Source organism: Podarcis filfolensis (assembly GCF_964270895.1).
Source record: "Podarcis filfolensis genome assembly, chromosome: 12".
NCBI classification, from domain to species: Eukaryota; Metazoa; Chordata; class Lepidosauria; order Squamata; family Lacertidae; genus Podarcis; species Podarcis filfolensis.
Window position 1 is genome coordinate 7,345,211 of NC_139614.1, and position 19,212 is coordinate 7,364,422.

A 19,212-nucleotide genomic window follows, 5' to 3' on the forward strand; every position below is an offset into this window, starting at 1 on the left:
CAGAAGCTTCAGTTGGTGCAGAATGCATCAGCCAAACTGCTGATGGGGTCACATGACCAACCGTGTAACACCATTGGCTGCTTATATACCACTGAGCCAGGGTCAAAGTATTAATTTTCAAGTATTTTTTAAAAATGTATTGGGTGGGACTTCCGGGGTGGCGCCATCGGCAATGGCGGACTCCCTCTGAACCGGAGGGACCAGCTCCGCGCGAAACGGGTCTTTTCCACTACGGCGAAGCGGGGACCCTTTAAAAAATCACAGGCGGATGAAGCCTGTGACCATGGGACTCGGCGGGCACCTTTAGCAAAGGAACCCATAAACGGGCTCTGAAGCGAAGAGGGGGAAGTGGCGCGGTGCTGTGAGTCTACTGCTTTTTCTGTGGAGCGAAGCCGCATAGCTGTTGCCGGAGAGCGCTGCCTTTTTCCTGGGACAATTTGGCATCTAAAGAATCACCCGTGAGTACTTAAAACTCGAACAATTGGACTTTAAATAAGGATTGGCCAGTAGAGAGGAATTGGACTTAAAATTTACTTCAATTTGGTACTGAAACGGGAAGGTCTAAACAGGAAGTCAGCCTTCCGTTTCTTTGTAGTCAGAATAAAGCAAAGACAACGTAACTAGAGCATAGAAATTCACTTTTAAAGGATTGGCTTTCATCATTTAAAATCGTGGACCCCCCCTTCGGTAGCAGGAGAAGAAGGGGGACCTCTTTTTGGATTGTTTAAACCTGCAGAAGTGAGTTTAAAGTAAAGTAACTTTCCACCGTCCTGATCCTGGAGCGGAGTGTCAGGACTGAGGTTTGAAGCTCATTGACCAGAGACAAATGTTTTTGACAGATAGCTAAAAGAAAAGTAACATAGTGACTCCATTGTTTCCTTTCGCATTTCAAAGGAACAAATATTGACTGAATATTTTAAAAAAGAAACTTTGTTGCTATTGTTCTTAAAAGAAAAAATAAACAAGTTGTCCCCCTAGAGGGAGACTGTGAAATTGTAACCAACTTCAGGAGCTTGCAGCTGTTACAGATTACAATCGTGGGAAAGGACTTGTGACCTTGCAGGACAATATTTTCAGAAGCTCTGTTGGGTGCTTTCTGTAAAATAAATGCCCTATTGGATCAGCTAAGCCAGAAGACGGACTTGATGACTAATGCGACCAGAAATTTTGAACAGGCAGTAGGAAACTACATGGAGCCTACCCAGGAACTAAAACAGGAGTGCGCTATGACAGCACAGATGAGAGAAGAGGATACTGCTGAATCCTGGGTGCCAGAAATGGAGGGAGCTGCGGCCCTGCAGGATCATGAGCCTTTGGATTTGATAAATGAATTTGGGAAAAACCAGATTTGGAAAGATAAAGTTCGGTTTGGTTTGGAAATGGGGGGTTGGAATGACCCTCCCATGCCGGGATGTTTGGACTTTCTGAGTCTGGTAATGGGCCGTCAGATGTTTGGAGCTGTGGGGGCTTTTAATTTTGGAGGGAATCTGAAACAAGTGTTTAAATATCACATGGAGTTTAGTCTGGATTATGGAAATGGGGCTGATCTGTTGAAAAGGGTCAAAATTATTACTAAGCTGGAGTTCCTACGAGTGAAAGGAAAATATGAAGAAGAGCTGCGGAAGGGACATGGAAGAGACTTGAGGGCCTCGGATATAAGGACACCAGGTTAATGCGCTAGATAATTGGGACAAAAAGGACTGACAAAATCCGGAACCAGGAGGAAGGGACGTTGGATGAAGATTGTCTTACTTTTCTTTTTTTTATCATTAGGACTGTTTTAAAATAATTGATGAATGTTAGGAAAATGTTGAAATGGAACTACTTGGTTCTAGTAAAAATGTTTAAAGAATTAGGTTAATGATATGGTTATGAGAAGCTGGTAAAAATAAGATTTAAGTTTTAAGTTTTAAGGTTTGCTATAAGACAAGATGAAAATAGATTAAGATAATGTAAGGACAAAATATTATGAACTATGGAAAGGATTTGCTGTGATAATTATTAACCAGGCTACAAGAAAGGGGAGGAGGAGGAGGTCAAAGAAAGAAGGTAATGAAAGTTAGAAATTTGAGAATGATGGATGTATTTTTTTTTCTATTTTTCTGTTTTGTCTGTTTTTCTGTTTTTCCTTTTTTATAATTTTTTAAAAAAATCTTCAATAAATATTATTTTTAAAAAAATGTATTGGGTGTACAGAGTAGATTGGTTAGAATCAAGTAACTTAAGTCTGTTGAGTTCAGTGTGTCTGCTTTGGATATTAGACTAAATATTAGACTAGATTCAAAGTGGGAGAGGACACAAGGTTTCCTAGAGTGAATGAATGAGTTTCCTTTGAATAAAGCATTATTCTCACTATGATAAGCATCATATAATTGAAGTTGGTTGAAAGAATAAAGCCTCTTGGAAACATTCTAAAGAGACACAGAAGGGACATTTGTTAATTTGCTAAGACTATTCTTAGAACTAACTATTGTCATGTTTAACAGGGCGTATTAAAAGGATTTAAAGGGGAACTGATTCATGTTTACAACAAACATGATGGCGCCTTGAAAAATACAGAGTACTTCAAACAATTAAAGGACAACAGCAACATCATACTGCTTGGAGATTCTCAAGGAGATTTAACTATGGCAGATGGAGTGGCAAATGTTGAGCATATTCTTAAGATTGGGTATCTCAACGATAAGGTAAGTCTTTGTCTCTTTGATAAGCATAATGTCCATAATATTAGATTTTATGGTCAGGTATACCTTTTTCTAGTGGGACGCGGGTGGCGCTGTGGGTTAAACCACAAAGCCTAGGACTTGCCGATCAGAAGGTTGGCGGTTCGAATCCCCACAACGGGGTGAACTCCTGTTGCTTGCTCCCTGCTCCTGTCAACCTAGCAGTTTGAAAGCACATCAAAGTGCAAGTAGGTAACCAGATACCGCTCTAGCGGGAAGGTAAACGGCGTATCTGTGCGCTGCTCTGGTTCACCAGAAGTGGCTTAGTCATGCTGGCCACATGACCCAGAAGCTGTACGCCAGCTCCCTCGGCCACTAAAGCGAGATGAGCGCCGCAACCCCAGAGTCATCCGCAACTGGACCTAATGGTCAGGGGTCCCTTTACCTTTATACCATTTTCTAACACAGAATGTGTTCAAGGGTAGAAGCTTAATACAGTCAAACCTCGGATGTCGAACACAATCCGTTCCAGAATACCTATTTACTTCCGAAACGTCCGACAACCTGGCACAGCTTCTGATTGGTTGCAAGAGCTTCTTGCTCTCAAGTGGAAGCCACGTCGAATATTCAGATTCCGAAAAACGTTCAAAACCCAGAGAATAGGTTAGGACTGTTAAATGTACTGCTTCCTGCTACAAAAGATCCTAAAGCAATTTACAGCAAAAGTAAAACTAAATAATAAAATTACATAAGCATACTTAAAACATAGTCAAGCATCCAATCATTGGTCCTTCTCAAATACCCAAGAATGTATTTGCCTGACACCAAGACACAGACAACATTGGTTTGGGGTGGGCCTTCCTAGTGACAGCATTCCCTATGTAGTATTCAAGGTCATTGTTTGTCTTATAGAATATGATAGAGGTCAAATCTGACAACGGAATTAAGTGTGCAGCAGCTGGAAGAAAGTTTTTATGGAATGATTTGTTTGAACCAGTCCATTATTACCCCATAATAAAGAACAAAAAAATTATTTGTACAGGCGACTTATTAACATGCATCCAAAAGACACATGATTGCACACAGTGCTGAACCCAGAAGTGACTGAAAACGTCACAAAACACATCACTAAAAGGGCAGAACAGGGGCAAGGTGTGCTTATATGTGCTCCACTGATGCACTTGGGAGCGGGAATGGAAATAGTCACTGACTGTACATAAATATATTGATCAACCCTGATACTTACTTTTACTTATCTACTCCTCAGAGATCCTTATTAACTCATAACCTAGCCTAAGTTCAGCAGCCACATCTCATACCTCATTGACTCCTAGTATGGTTGTAATATAAAAGCCACAGGTTGCATTGTATTTAAGTAAGTTTTTTGTTGTTGTTTTTTTTTACAAAATATAGCTGTGCTTCAACCTGACTTACATATGTGCTAAATAGCTTTTGTGTGCAGTATGTATTCAGGTTAGCAAATTATATTTTGCTTTTCAAAATTATGGGAACAGAGTTGAATCCTTTGTACTTTAAAGGCCTTTCCAGAGTTCTGAAATCTGGTTGCAAACATCTTTGAATACACCACCTACATTACTTAGTAAAAGAGAAAAACAGATATCGCCACTTTCCTTTTAAAATGGTGTTGACTTGGCAAATTGTAATATGTTTCTTGGTGTTTGACTTTTTCTGACATTTGGGTTTTTCTTTGTATTCTAAAACCTAGGTTGAAGAATTGCTGGACAAATATATGGACTGCTATGATATTGTGTTGGTGAAAGATGACTCTTTAGATGTGGCCAACTCAATCTTACAAAAGATTCTGTAAAGAGCATCATTGGAGTTTGCTTGTTTTCCTCCTGATGAAGGCAGTTGGACAAATCAGCATGCCTGTGCTATCTTAGAATATCAATCTTGATGCTGTTTTGTATGGGAGTCACTTTATTTGTAAAGTAATATACTGTATCCATGATCTTCTGGACGCTCACCCCCTCCCCCTTCACTTTTAATGGAACCCCTTATTTATTCTAATGGATAGGTTGTATGGATAACTGGAAAAGAGTTCCTTCAGTTTATATTCATGCACAATAAAGGGATGTTTTCAGAATATGTGAGACTGTTGTAGAAAATGCACTAGAAGCATGGTGAATAAGCACATGTGCAGGTAATTGACTTGATTACAGTTCATAAGTTGCACCTTTTGAGTTTAAGGGGTTTAATATTGCTGATATTTGTATATTCTTCAAAAAGATACTTTGTGCCAGAGCACAGATAAGAAAGCTTGCTATTGACTGCTCTTTTCGGTACACAAGAGTGAAGACTAAACACTGCAATCTTTAAAATCACGCTGGCTATAAAATAATGCTGAAGATCTTGCATGCTTTATAATAAGATTTGTGTCTGTCCTATGTTTTGGCCCTGAACAGTTCTAAAGACACTTTTTCTACTTTACCAAATAGCAATACACAGAAAACACTATTTTCAGTAGCACTGCCATGTTTATTTCCAAGCTAGGTGTAAAGGATATAATTTCAGTGTTACCTTAGTGAAGTGTGCGATGAGATATACAGTAACTGTTTAAAAATGAATACCACGGTAGTTCTATTTCTGCCATAGTATGTCTCATGTAACTATTCGTGAAAAAGTTAAGTGTTTCAAAATGAAAGTTTCTTTCGCAGCTGTGATCCACATTTCTGTCCAGCAGGAGGCAGGTAAAGGGCTGGTTTGGGGCTAAACTAGGAAGCGGGAGATATAGAGTTGGCCAGCTCTGATCCACTATCCAACACAAGCTGGGATCTTTTCTCCTTCAAATGGTTCTCAGAAGAAAGGGTTTGTGCTTCCTAGTTTACCCCAAAGGGAGACTCATTTCTTCAAGCTAGATGGGGAGAGCATTTATGGAATGGGGTCCATTGTCTTTAGAACAAAACAAGGAAGTTGGAGACGCCAAACTTTTAAATTTGATTTATGTGCATTCTCATTAATGAAGGTGTGGACTGATTAATTTGGTACTTACAAACCAGGTGAAACTCTTTCACGGGTTTACTGTTTAACCCAATCAGGAAAACATGTCCCATCTCTTCCTTAGGAAGACTATCCAGAACAAGTGGAGCTGCCAGTCTGGAAGAGGAGCTTCTACCATATTGGCATACCTTGCTTTTGGGTGCCGGCTGCTGCTGCTTCTAGCAGACAGGCGGATCCATGCCCAATTCTCATGCATGATTACTACTTGGAACAGACCTGTGTGAGACAAACTGCCTATATGAATCTCTTTCCCATGAGAGCCCAATGCTTTCAACAATGCTTTAGTTGAGATTCCTGCAATGCAGGGCATTGGACTAAATGACCCTCTCTTCCAACTCTACAATTCTATGATTCTAGCCCAGCTCCTTGTGCAGATACATGGTATTGTTTTAGGTGATATCTAATAATGCTGATTACATATATCAATTCTAGAGAGCTTTGATGGGGAGTTTTTTCATCTCTTATTTCAGTTACTAAACAGCTTTTACTTACATGGGGTAGCTTAAAACCAAAAAACACCACTCTCCTTCTGCAGGAAAAAGAAACCAAAAAGCAGCCAGTATTATTTAAAGTACTGTTCATAATTGGTGCATTTCATTTGTTACCCACATTCAGCCTGTAGTTAATTATAAAGGGTGAAAGAATACAATATTAATTTGCAGTGCTTTGCTCATTCACACTGTACACTTTGCCTCAATAGTTGGGCTACAACTACGTAAAAGGTTTGTTCACCTTTCAGAGACCTTTTGGATGTGATCTGAACCCCTAGTCCCAGCTCCAATTCCAGAACTAGCCAAGCAGTTCAGATATATATTGAAAACCATAATTTAGATCAATATTGTCACTGTTAAACCTTTCCCCACCCCCAGTCACCTGTACATGGAGGAAGAGTAGTGCAGAATGTGTCTGTCCATATTTCATTTTAATAAAAATAACAGCATGTATCACACTTGACAAACCCTTAAGACATTAATAATATTACAAAGCGTATAAAACATAACTTTGCTTACTGCAAAAGTGTTTTGAAAGGTATGTCGTAGTTTTAGAACTAGCACCATTCTACAATTAAAAAAGAAGACGCTTTGTACATTTCCGTTAGTGGGAGGACCGTGGCTTTGTGCTCCTTTTCCCTTTGGGGGAAGTCACTCACTTAATTTATGCTCTTGTGCTCTTTAGCCGGAGAGTATTAGCTCAGTTGCTTAGTGTGTGGTGCTAATTCGATCCCCGTAAGGTTCATATTCTTGCAGGTGGCTAGACTAGATAATCCTCATGGTCCCTTCCAACTCTACAATTCTATGATCAACAAAATGTTTTTATAGACACAAATGAGACCTGAGATTCACTCTGAAGTACACTTATGACAGTTCTCTAGTTGAGTCACTGCACAAAAAAGTAGATGGAGTAGCCATATGTTGTATACACAATTACAATCTACCATTATGCATATTGCAGCATATTTCTAGTACAGTTCTGCTTTCTTTTTTCTATAATACACGTTAGTGAGGACAGACTAATTTCAGGGTGATACGCAAGAGTAGGCCCATTACAATAAATGGACATGTTCTGATACAGGGCAAAGAATGATACACACTTTTTGGGAATGGTTTTTGTATTCATAGCTTCAGTTACAATCCTTAGGGAAACATGACTCCCCATCTCCAGTACTGCTCATGGTGCTACCATAGCATCTGACTTTGGGATAACGGCTTTGAAAAAGATTTAGTGCAGTTCCTCCCATTGTAGAATATTTTCTCTTCCTTGGAGAGATCATTATAAAACTACAGTTGGAGAGTAACTGAACAGGGTCATGGTGCAGGAGTTTAACAGAAATGTACATTTTTGTTCTAAGCTCAAAATTCTTTACCACCTCTCAAAAAATACATCACAAGATTTGTGTCACTATATTTTTTTTAAGAAATTGAAACCAATTTTGAGGCATTTCATGTTTTATAAAAATGCCACAGTCTTCCCCTTACTTTAGCCTACTTCACTCTTACAAAGACAGGAGTATTCATTTTCACTGTCCACACTTTTAAGTATACACACACACATTTCAAACCACTTCTATTGTGCATACATTCTGACAGCAGTTTAGCTCCTACAAATTTTAAAAACAAACTACAGTTCGTCATGTCCCTGTGGCTCTTGGTCTTTCAGTTTGAATTCATCAGCGGTTATCTTGCCATCTCCATTTCGGTCCTGATTGCTGAACATGTTTTTCACAATTTTTTCAGAATCAAAGCCAGGAGCTAACTTTCCTTTGCCAGCCTTGACTTGTTCGTGGATGTAGTCGCCGAACTACAATTTAAAAAATAAATACATTAGAGAAAAGTAAAATAAAGTTATTTATTAGCCAGGTAATTTAATCTTAAAACTCCAGCGAATAGGATGTTGTGGTACCTTTGCATCTGTCCCCTCATATTCACATACAGTGCTAAGTAAATACCAGTTAATACTTTCTCTCTAGTGAGTACAGTGGTACCTCGGTTTATAAACTTAATCCGTTCCAAACGTCTGTTCTTAAACCAAAGCATTCTAGACTTAAACCAAGGCATGCTTTTCCACAGCAGCAGGGGACTCAATTTACAAATGGAACACACTCAACAGGAAGTGAAACATGTACTGCTTCCAAGGCAAAGTTCACAAACCAAAACACCTACTTCCGGGTTTGCCGCGTTCTTAATCCAAGTTGTTCATAAACTAAGCTGTTCTTAAACCAAGGTACCACTGTATATGGGTCATTTGAGAGGTTCAGGTGCCAAATTAGTACTTAAATTCCAAGGTGCCAGTATTGCTGCCGCTGCTGGACTTTCAAATAACCAAAAGGAATTGGGAAATTCCCATAAGCAGTGTTTGTATCCATTGCTAACTACTAATTACTAATACAGCTGCTGAGTCCTGACCCTTTGGGATTTTTTGTTAGGGACCTATGTCACAGACATTCAGTTAAGCTGGGCTTCAATCAGATCCTCTTAACTGGAGTAGCTATTCTCTGTGTAGGATTATGTATCTCCCTCCTGTGCTCAAGACCTAGAAGCACATTGGTCTCTTGTTTCTGTAGAATGTCCAAAGCCAACTGCATGATCGTATGCATTGCTATGGGTAGAAATATTTGTTTTAATTTTCCATAAATGATTGTCCCGTCAGAATAGAAACATGATCTTAAATATATTGCTTGAAGATTGGGGCTCCACTCAGTGTCCTGTATGCTGTCATCTGTGAACTTACTAGCTCCTACAGAATTTTTTTTCAATGCAGCTTTACTAGCCAAAACCTTACCTCTTCTAGAAAAACTTCTCCATTATTATCTTTGTCAATCTCTTCAAAGAGATTAGGAGAGACTTCCTCATGCCATACAAACATATATCCCTCTGGTAAGCCAGACACCAAGTCGAACAGTTCAATGTCAAAAACCATTACAGCGCTTCCAGGCACTTCTCCTTCTGTAACAGTAAATAACAAAAAATAAAGTAAGATTTCTGTTATGTAGGAGCATTTTGGAATTTGGTCCACGCGCAGCATCTGCAAATAGTGCAGTTAATACAAATTGTTCACATTTCATCCACTGGCTTAGAAACATCAGCAAGATAAAATATGAGAAAATAAAGCCTGCAGCATCCAAAAGAAATATGGCTAAAGTATTCTTTATCTTAGAAGGTGCACTATGCTTTGTGACTATTTGCACTTAAGGTTGTTTGCTAATTCACAAGTATGTATAGCCTTTCCCCATTGCTTTATTAATTTGGGCTATTTTCATCAATCTGATAGAAAACCAGTATAATATAATATAATATAATATAATATAATATAATATAATATAATATAATATAATATAATATAATATAATAATATAATATAATATAATATAATATAATATAATAATATAATATATAATGCAATGTAATATAATTAATATAATATAATATAGATGCACCTCTTTACCTTGGCTTTTAACAATTGAAGTGTATAATTTTAGGACATATTTCTATAAATTTAAGTTTTGAACTTTTTAATATTGTGTTTTTAATTGCTGTAATCCGCCCTGGGACCTTGGTGGGAAGGGTGGGTAATAAATGGTGGAGGTAATAATAATAATAATAATAATAATAATAATAATAATAATAATAATAATAATAATAATATCATCATTACACGGCTATATTCTCAACATCTCATGTTGTGAATATACCTTTTTAGACTAATATTTTTACTTAAATTGCATGGAGGATACACTACTTCAAAGCTGTTCATCAACCAATGAACACATTTAAGGAACAAAACAAGACTGCACACAGAAGTCAGCTGTGACACATGCTACAGAAGAAGACCAGACACGTTTGTGTGTCGGCATCACTATTAGCTTCACTTACCAACTCCAGCCTCTCCATAGCCAAGGTGGGGTGGGATAATAACTGTTCTTTTCTCTCCAACACACATATCTCTGAGACCCATATCCATTCCCAGTACAACCTGTCCAGAACCCAGCACTATATTATAGGTTTTCCCAAGGCTAAACCTGAAAGAAGAAAATAGTAGTTCATAAGCTAGGATGTGCCAATGTAACATCAGAATTCCACCTCCTCTAGCCTTTTGACATTTACCATTTCCAATTTCTATGTGGTGATCTGAATTCTTAATAGACCCTTTCTAAGAAATACATTATGGGACGCGGGTGGCGCTGTGGTCTAAACCACAGAGCCTAGGGCTTGCCGATCAGAAGGTCAGGGGTTCGAATCCCCGCAACGGGGTGAGCTCCCGTTACTCAGTCGCAGCTCCTGCCAACCTAGCAGTTTGAAAGCACGTCAAAGTGCAAGTAGATAAATAGGTACCACTCCGGCGGGAAGGTAAACGGCGTTTCCGTGCGCTGCTCTGGTTCGCCGGAAGCGGCTTAGTCATGCTGGCCACATGACCCGGAAGCTCCCTCGGCCAGTAAAGCGAGATGAGCGCCGCAACCCCAGAGTCGTCCGCGACTGGACCTAACAGTCAGGGGTTGCTTACCCTTTACCTTTAAGAAATACACTGCAAGTTGGACCATGCAGAAAATTTGTTAAGATAAGTGACCCCCAGAATCCAGAAACCCCTCAGTTTGATTAGCCCTTCCCTTCATCATTACTCTCTCACCAATTGTAACTTAATGAAAGCAAATTTATAAAAATAAGTGATTGGGTAAGCTCACATGCACAAAATATTCCCAGTTTCATGCTTCTATTGTTCTTTGCTGCTAAACTACATACTTACGTTGAGTCTAGCACAGTGCCATCTAAGAGTGAGGCATTGTAGTGATACTTCAAGTAATCGCCTTTCTTGCTCAGAACAGAGCAGTTGCTAGGTTTGTAATGGGTGGTAATAGCCACAGAGTCAGATGGATTGTGGAAGTCTATCACATGAATATCAAAGACCAGCACAGCAGATCCCGGAATCTTTCCTAGAACAATAAATGATATGAAATATGAAGAAGCCACCCACCCTTCTGCTCTTACAGTAAAGAACTGATCCGATCTACTGAAATTGTGTACTCCAGAAATGAGACTGGTCATCTCCAAATGTCATGAAAGGGGCTTTTCAGAGGTTGGCAAGTGTGATAATTTTCCACTAGCACGAATTCCATGCACTTTCAAGAGATGGTGAGACATGAGATAATTATATTTTCAGTATTCCTAGTTAAAAGCTAAAAAAGCAGAGACATCACCTTGCCGACAAAGGTCCGTATAGTTAAAGCTATGGTTTTTCCAGCAGTGATGTATGGAAGCAAGAGCTGGACCATAAAGAAGGCTGATCACCGAAGAATGGATGCTTTTGAATTATGGTGCTGAGGGAGACTCTAGAGAGTCCCATGGAGTACAAGAAGATCAAACCTATCCATTCTTAAGGAAATCAGCCCTGAGTGCTCACTGGAAGGACAGATCCTGAAGCTGAGGCTCCAATACTTTGGCCACCTCATGAGAAGAGAAGACTCCCTGGAAAAGACCCTGATGTTGGGAAAGATGGAGGGCACAAGGAGAAGGTGACGACAAAGGATGAGATGGTTGGACAGTGTTCTGGAAGCTACCAGCATGAGTTTGACCAAACTGCGGGAGGCAGTGGAAGACAGGAGTGCCTGGCGTGCTCTGGTCCATGGGGTCACGAAGAGTCGGACACAACTAAACGACTAAACAACAACAACATCCTAAGCAAAAAAAGCAGTCTCAGTTGAGGCATGATCTTGCAGTGGAGTGTGAACAGGCTAGGTGAGGACCAAGTGACCACATGGCAGGACTACTATACTGGTGCATTGGTGGAAAAAGCAGCCTGCCTGGGGGCAGATGCTGTAACAGAAGGGGCCATGGTGCCAGTAGAAGACATGGGAAGCTGGAGAGCTTCATGAACCAGAGCCATGCAAGCCTTAATCCGCCTAGCTAAACTGCCTAGGTCAGCGGTCCTCAACCTGTGGGTCCCCAGATGTCGTTGGACTACAACTCCCATCATCCCTGAGCTCTGGCCTTGCTAGCTAGGGGGTGATGGAAGTTGTAGTTCAACAACATCTGGGGACCCACAGGTTGAGAAAGGCTGGCCTAGGTGAAAGGAGTCAAACAGGGTCAGTTTGTTTGCATGTGGGCTTGATGTAAATTTTGAGCACCTGCCTGATGTTCAGGTTGTGCCATGCTGCTGCTGCACTGTGGGATGGATCTGGGCAGAAAGGAGAGAATTCACTCACCTTGCTTATGGAAAGTGGAGTTGACACTGACCACAAATAGGATTGCAATATGTCAATGACTACATTGGCATTGGGGTTTGCCCTGCAGCTAATGCCAAGGTTCTTAGGGGTTGTTTGACCACCCGAATAGGTGTTAGGCTGGTCTGAAGCCACTAAGCAAAAGCCCAAGCGGGTGGGAGTGGGGGAATGGCAGTAAACAGAAGAGCGGAAGGAGAAAAAGAAGGGGAAATGCCTCTTTCTTTGTAAACAAGGAGCCAACAAGAAAACAGGAGAGCTGAGAAGTTCTGCCTCCAAGCAAAGGAGCACAAAGTGAAGCTTTGCCAGGAGAGAGGACTACCGCAGCTTCCATTGATTCCTATCTTCTAACCAGAAAGATGGAAGGCCTTTGAAGAAACAGTCACAATTTTTTTCAAGTAAAATATGAAGAAAGACAATGCAATAACACTTAAAAGTTATTTAACATGCAGAAGAGAACAAATAATGTAACACGCCAGAAGCGGAAGATGAGGGAAGTCAATGGGGGTGGGGGTGGGGGTGTAAAAGGTGAAATTGGATAATTGTATTTGCAATTTGCTATAACAAAAGAAATCTAATTTTAAAAATATTTAAATATATTTAAATATATAAATATATATATAAACGGCCTTGGTCCAGTATATCTGAAGGAGCGTCTCCACCCCCATCGTTCTACCCGGACACTGAGGTCCAGCACCGAGGGCCTTCTGGCGGTTCCCTCACTGCGAGAAGCCAAGTTACAGGGAACCAGGCAGAGGGCCTTCTCGGTAGTGGCACCCGCCCTGTGGAATGCCCTCCCACCAGATGTCAAAGAGAAAAACAACTACTAGACTTTTAGAAGACATCTGAAGGCAGCCCTGTTCAGGGAAGCTTTTAATGTTTGATGTATTACAGTATTTTAATATTTTTTTGGAAGCCGCCCAGAGTGGCTGGGGAAGCCCAGCCAGATGGGGGGGTATAAATAAATTATATATATATATATATATATATATATATATATATATATATATATATATATGGAAGATGGAAGGCCAACAAACTTATTCCATGCAGTGCACTGGGCTTTAAATCTTTTAAATGCTGAAGTAAAAGAATGACTGGAGGGCACTGCTGCTGAATTAAAAACAGTACTCACCTCTTCCCTCTTCACCATACCCTAAGTGAGGTGGGATGGTTATTCTCCTCTTCTCTCCAATGCATACACCAAGCAAGCCTTCATCCATCCCAGAAATCACATAACCTTTCCCAATGTAGGTATCATATGTTCGGTTCCGTGAATAACTACAGGCAAAAAGGAAAAACCTTTGCTTAACAAAGATTGTTATCAATATGCCCATAGCTTACTGGCTGGACAGCAAAAGCATCAGAAGTATCAACAGGTGGTAGTGAAATGGATGAAGTCATGTCTTATAATAGCACCAAACCTAAGTGTGGAAGAAGTGAGGAAATTAAGCTAGCAAAACAAATACATAAATGTGTGTAATATGGTAAAGCTTCAACTGTGAATAAAAAAGCAAGCCAAATATGTACCGTATTTTTTGCTCTATAAGACTCACTTTTTCCCTCCCAAAAAGTAAGGGGAAATGTGTGTGCGTCTTATGGGGCGAATGCAGGCTGCGCAGCTATCCCAGAAGCCAGAACAGCAAGAGGGATTGCTGCTTTTGCTGCGCAGCGATCCCTCTTGCTGTTCTGGCTTCTGGGATTCAGAATATTTTTTTCTTGTTTTCCTCCTTCAAAAACTAGGTGAGTCTTGTGGTCTGGTGTGTCTTATAGAGCGAAAAATACGGTAACAGGATTACAAATATATTAACAGATAGGTGAAGTAACCTTAAACAATACTGAGCAGACCAATCACATAGACAAGAGAACTATTTTAATATACTGTATAGCAGCAAAATGAGAAGTCATATAAGATGAACAAAACTAGAAAAGCTATCCACTTTGTGGTATGAAAAACACAAAATAAAAAAATAAAAAACTGAGCCAGAATAGCATATTAATGTCATCCAATCAAGAGACACTACTCTCGTGACATAGGGTTGCGTCTTGTCACCCCTTGATTTTATTCCAGAAATTCCTAGATGGGTCCCATTCAGATTCAAACTTCTTAAACCCTTGTTTTCCCTGTCTAATCCACATAATCCATATGATCTTACTCAAAATAGCCATGCTTTTATGAAGGGGATTCTTTTCTCTTTCATTATCTTGCATAGACAATTCTAGTGGCTAGTACCATTTGAAACAATAATTCATCTTTTCTGTTCAATAGATGTTCTGTTTGAAAGATGTTGATCTTTCAAGTATGTCAGCAAAAATAGCACGGGGGTCTAACAAAGTAATAGAGAACCTCTCACTGTGCACATAGGTCCACCATGCCTTTGAATTTGGCTGCAAGGATGTTTTGGACAAACCACACCCATCTGTCAGTCACTTGATGTTATATAGCATCAGGCATAGAGATCTGTTATCTCCAATCTAAGCACTAAGTGCTAAGATGGGTTGTAATGGCTGATTTTTTCTATTCTTTTAGGTTTATTGAAACAGATGCTCTTTGTTAAATCATGTGCCCCTGGAGGTAAATGTCCAAAAGCAATTATCCACAACAGAAAGAAGCAAAGCATTTAATGTTTTGATTGGTGATATTATTCTTATTGCACATTGACATGTTTTGATAAAACATGCTATAAACGTAAAGAACTGGTTTTCACCGTACAAGTTATTATAAACTAGCTTTAGCACAGATCCACTTTTGCTTCCCATTTATTATCATGGAAAGTGGAAAACCCACTAAACATTTATACACTAAAGTTACTCAAGAGGAGAAATAGGAAGTATTTTTAAATTTTCCCAAATGTGATTACTTTATGTGCTGGTGTCCTATTAGCTGTGCTTTTCTGTCTGCTTGTTGAATGTAGTAATCTACGCCATCAACTTCTGTGCATTTATTACTTAAATCTTTTGTTTCAAACAGAGAAAAAATGAGAGTTCAGGATAACCCACATCCATTGGAACCATTGCTCTATTTTTAAAAACTTTTTCTTAGTCTTACTTATTTATTGATTATTGAAGACATATACCAAGCTACTTAGAATACCTTTAAAGAATGCTCAGCAGAACAGAGCTATAAAAACACACAAAGAAATGAACAGAAAGTAGGAAACGTGTGTTCAGCAGTGTGGTTACCTAGAATCAAACAATGTGCCATCCAAAAGTGTACCATTATAATGGTATCTGAGGAAGTCCCCTACTTGGCTTCTACGCTCACAGGTTTCAGGCACATATTGTTGTTCCACAGCGATGCTGTCTTTGGGGTTGTGGAGATCTAGGAGAGCCACATCAAAGACCAGAGACGCTTGACCCGGGATTTCTTTACCTATAACCAAGGTGGACGGTAGGCATTTAAGTCAACGCAGGAATTCAGAAAGAAATTCAAGCTAACCCCACATATATACATACCCTCAACCCCACATCTATTCCACACTAGAATATACATTTCATTTCTCTGCACCCCCACCAATTCTAAAGCAACTTGTGTTTATTAATCAACATAAGAGATGCTACTTCCAGGAATTTTTAAAAATAACTTGCATTTTGCTAATAGCAGTCTGGTTATTCTGCCAATTTTCTATCTGGAAAAAAATAAAAGAAAGTTGAAAGAAATTAAGCTGTAACTGAGATTAAAGATGAACATTCCCTGGGCGATCAGATATTGAGTTGATCAGTTGCTTCCTACACAGAGTTCAAATTCTGTGGAAAGATCTTCTCTTGATGTTTGTTTCTCAGGGTTGTCTAGTATTCACTAGCATGGACAAACACAAACCCCTGTGTTGCAAAATGTAACAATCAACACAAATGCAAACGCAACACGCTGGCTAATAACTGGTAGTGGATATATAATTAATTACAATGTCAAATATACTAATACGCCACTTCAAAATAATGTATATATCATACAGTACATCTCACAAAATATACAAGTGACTGTAAGTTGTTGTACATATAAGAGTCAAATGAGGAGTCAAACAAGTCAATGAATAGCGAAGAACGCCAAGCTGTCTCTCAAAGGAAGATGTCCTATAAAAGTCTCAAAGGAAGATGTCTCTCAGGAGTCTTAAAAGGAAGTCTCAAGAGGACAGTGTATCCGGAATAGCTCACTGTTTCGGAATAAAGTCTTCATCAGCTGGAAATGTGAGATGTACTGTATGATATACCATATTTTTCGCTTTATAAGACACACTTTTTCCCTCCTAAAAAGTAAGGGGAAATGTGTGTGTGTCTTATGGAGCGAATGCAGGCTGCGCAGCTATCCCAGAAGCCAGAACAGCAAGAGGGATCACTGCGCAGTGATCCCTCTTGCTGTTCTGCCTTCTGGGATTCAGAATATTTTTTTTCTTGTTTTCCTCCTCCAAAAACTAGGTGCATCTTATGGTCTGGTGTGTCTTATAGAGCGAAAAATACGGTATACTATTTTGAAGTGGCATATTAGTATATTTTGAATGACATTGTAATTAATTATATATCCACTACCAGTTATTAGCCAGTGTGTTGCTTTTGCATTTGTGTTAATATTCACTAGCGGCATAAACAAATTTGGCATTTACCATCTCCGTCTTCTCCATATGCCAGGAAAGGCGGTACTGTGATGATGCGCTTTTCTCCAACACACATTCCAAGGAGACCTTTGTCCATACCGGGGATCAGCCAACCGATACCCACATAAGTGTCATATGTTCGCATTCTATTGTGGCTGAAAATATAACAAAAAAGCAAGTTACTCATAGCCAGTGTCTTCCATTTTAACACTGGAAGCAGGGGAAAATGTGAAGAGTTGGGCAGAGTAAAATCAATGTAGATCGATGCACATTTTGTTTCAAACAATTTTAGAAGTATACAGAGTATAAAACAACAAAACTTAGTTGCACAAAGGCAAAGACACCAAATATGCCACATTCTTTCCCTATTGCTTCAGTGGTTAAAAGCCACTGGTTTATTGAGTCTGATGCTGTCTTATACTGACAGAAAGTGGTTTTCCTAAGCCTCAGGCATAGATTTTGTTCCCAACCCTGCCAACAAAATATTTTCATTCACATTTTTATGTAAATTCTCACAGAAGCCCTCAAAATTCAAGACCTCAGAAAACATGAATAATAAAAAGAAAGAAATATATATTAACTACCTCGAGTCAAACAGTGTACCATCTAGAAATGTCCCATTGTAATGGTATCTTACAAAATCAGACACCTGGATTGTTCTTGTGCAATTTTCTGGCTTGTAATAAGTTTGAATATGAACTTGGTCTTCAGAATTCCAAATGTCGATCAAAAGCACATCAAAGTGAAGCACTGAGTTTGCAGGAATTACACCAGCTGTGAATGCAAAATGTATTAAAATGGAAATGATGCTTGCTGAAAAAACAGAATTAATATATAACAAACAACTGTCTCTTTCAAGATGTAGGAGGCATGCACAAAGGATGTGGCTGGCTAAGGAACTGTTTCACCAGTGGCCCAGGCGTACAGAGACGGAGGCCACATTTAGAGCACTATAATACCATTTTCAGCTGTCATGGCTTCACCCAAAGCATTCTGGGAGCTGTAGTTTGCTAAGAGTTACTGGATTCAGCCCACCATTCCCCTCCCAGAACAAGAATTCTCAGCATGGTTTATCAATCAATCCCTCTCTACAGGGAACTTGAAGTGCCTCTGTTTATCAAGGATTTGGGAAAACAACTGGCTTAGAGTGAGTTGGCTTTACTACTGTCACCCAGCTCAGAGACATCACTACTGAAGCCTCATATTGTATTAAATTAATCTTGATCAGAACAGGACAGCAACTTGTTCCTCACTGAGGAACACGATGGATATTTCTGCCATCACGTATTCTCTGCAACAATTGTAGCTAGAAGTGCGTCTTAAAGAAATGAACAATGGGGAGAAAACAAAGATCCTCACATTTTTCCAAAAAAGGGGGAAAGGACTTGATGTGGAGAACAGGGGGAAACTTTAGCAATGATAGTTTGCTTGGTGTGCATGACATTGTAGTAATCTGGCCTCCTGAACTCGATTCAGAGATCTAAATTTGTGGACTGAGAGGGAGCAGGAACTTCTCAGAAGTTCAGAACTTAAAATCAAGCTGTGGAGTTTGGGAGACAGGGTCCGTCAGCATGGTCCCACATCCTCCTCATCCACACATCCAGGTCCACAGATATATCCCATGAACAGGACTTATTAGGCAGCAATGCATTCATTAAAAAATCAGGTTTGATGAACTTGTTAGAAACTCTGTATTGTCAACAGGCTTGTTTTGGATGAACATTTCCATACAGAGTTCTGTACTCACAAACACCTTCACTCCCGTAGCCAAGATGGGGTGGGATTTTTACGAACCGCCTCTCATTCACACACATGCCAATCAGAGCTTTGTCCATCCCAGCAATCAGCTGGCCTTTCCCCACAAACACGTTGAATGTGGAACCCCTGTCATAGCTAGAGAGAGAGAAGAGAGAGAGAGAGAGAGAGAGAGAGAGAGCGAGAGAGCGAACAAACACAGTAGGTTACTTGCAAATTCATTTGCAATTCACTTAAATCCAGTTTACAGGTATTTTGTTGGCAGCTCTTTTATTTTTACCCATTTCTCAGTCATGACTATGACTAACAGCTGCTGATTCCCCCATGAATTTGTCTCATCTCTCTTTCAAAAACCATCTAAACAAGTGTTGCTTTCATACCTTGTGTGGAATACCCTGGACAGTCCTAGAGCTAGAAAGGGTGTAGAAAACCAACACGATGTAGAGCTTTGAGTATCTTTCCTACTAGGAAA

General features: G+C 39.7%; 2 protein-coding genes across 8 annotated transcripts in view; one reads left to right on the forward strand and one right to left on the reverse strand.

The window, feature by feature from the left end:
- Window positions 1–4,772, forward strand: part of NT5C3A (5'-nucleotidase, cytosolic IIIA) — a 30,434-nt gene extending 25,662 nt beyond the window's left edge. For all 6 annotated transcript variants that reach the window (XM_083578138.1, XM_083578135.1, XM_083578137.1 and 3 more), the window contains 2 exons: window positions 2,487–2,687; window positions 4,390–4,772. In XM_083578138.1, the coding sequence (XP_083434264.1) occupies window positions 2,487–2,687; window positions 4,390–4,491 (303 nt within the window). In that variant the 3' untranslated portion in view covers window positions 4,492–4,772. The remainder of the gene's footprint in view (window positions 1–2,486; window positions 2,688–4,389) is intronic.
- A 1,815-nt stretch (window positions 4,773–6,587) lies between these two features.
- FKBP9 (FKBP prolyl isomerase 9) overlaps window positions 6,588–19,212 on the reverse strand; it is a 16,982-nt gene continuing 4,357 nt past the window's right edge. The window contains exons 2-10 of one of the 2 annotated variants that reach the window (XM_083578039.1): window positions 18,733–18,878; window positions 17,570–17,759; window positions 16,995–17,140; window positions 15,577–15,766; window positions 13,529–13,674; window positions 10,923–11,109; window positions 10,055–10,200; window positions 8,964–9,127; window positions 6,588–7,982 (exon numbers count right to left, since the gene is read on the reverse strand). In XM_083578039.1, coding sequence (XP_083434165.1) covers window positions 7,803–7,982; window positions 8,964–9,127; window positions 10,055–10,200; window positions 10,923–11,109; window positions 13,529–13,674; window positions 15,577–15,766; window positions 16,995–17,140; window positions 17,570–17,759; window positions 18,733–18,878 — 1,495 coding nt within the window. In that variant the 3' untranslated portion in view covers window positions 6,588–7,802. The remainder of the gene's footprint in view (window positions 7,983–8,963; window positions 9,128–10,054; window positions 10,201–10,922; window positions 11,110–13,528; window positions 13,675–15,576; window positions 15,767–16,994; window positions 17,141–17,569; window positions 17,760–18,732; window positions 18,879–19,212) is intronic. The other variant, XM_083578040.1, reaches the window with a different exon arrangement.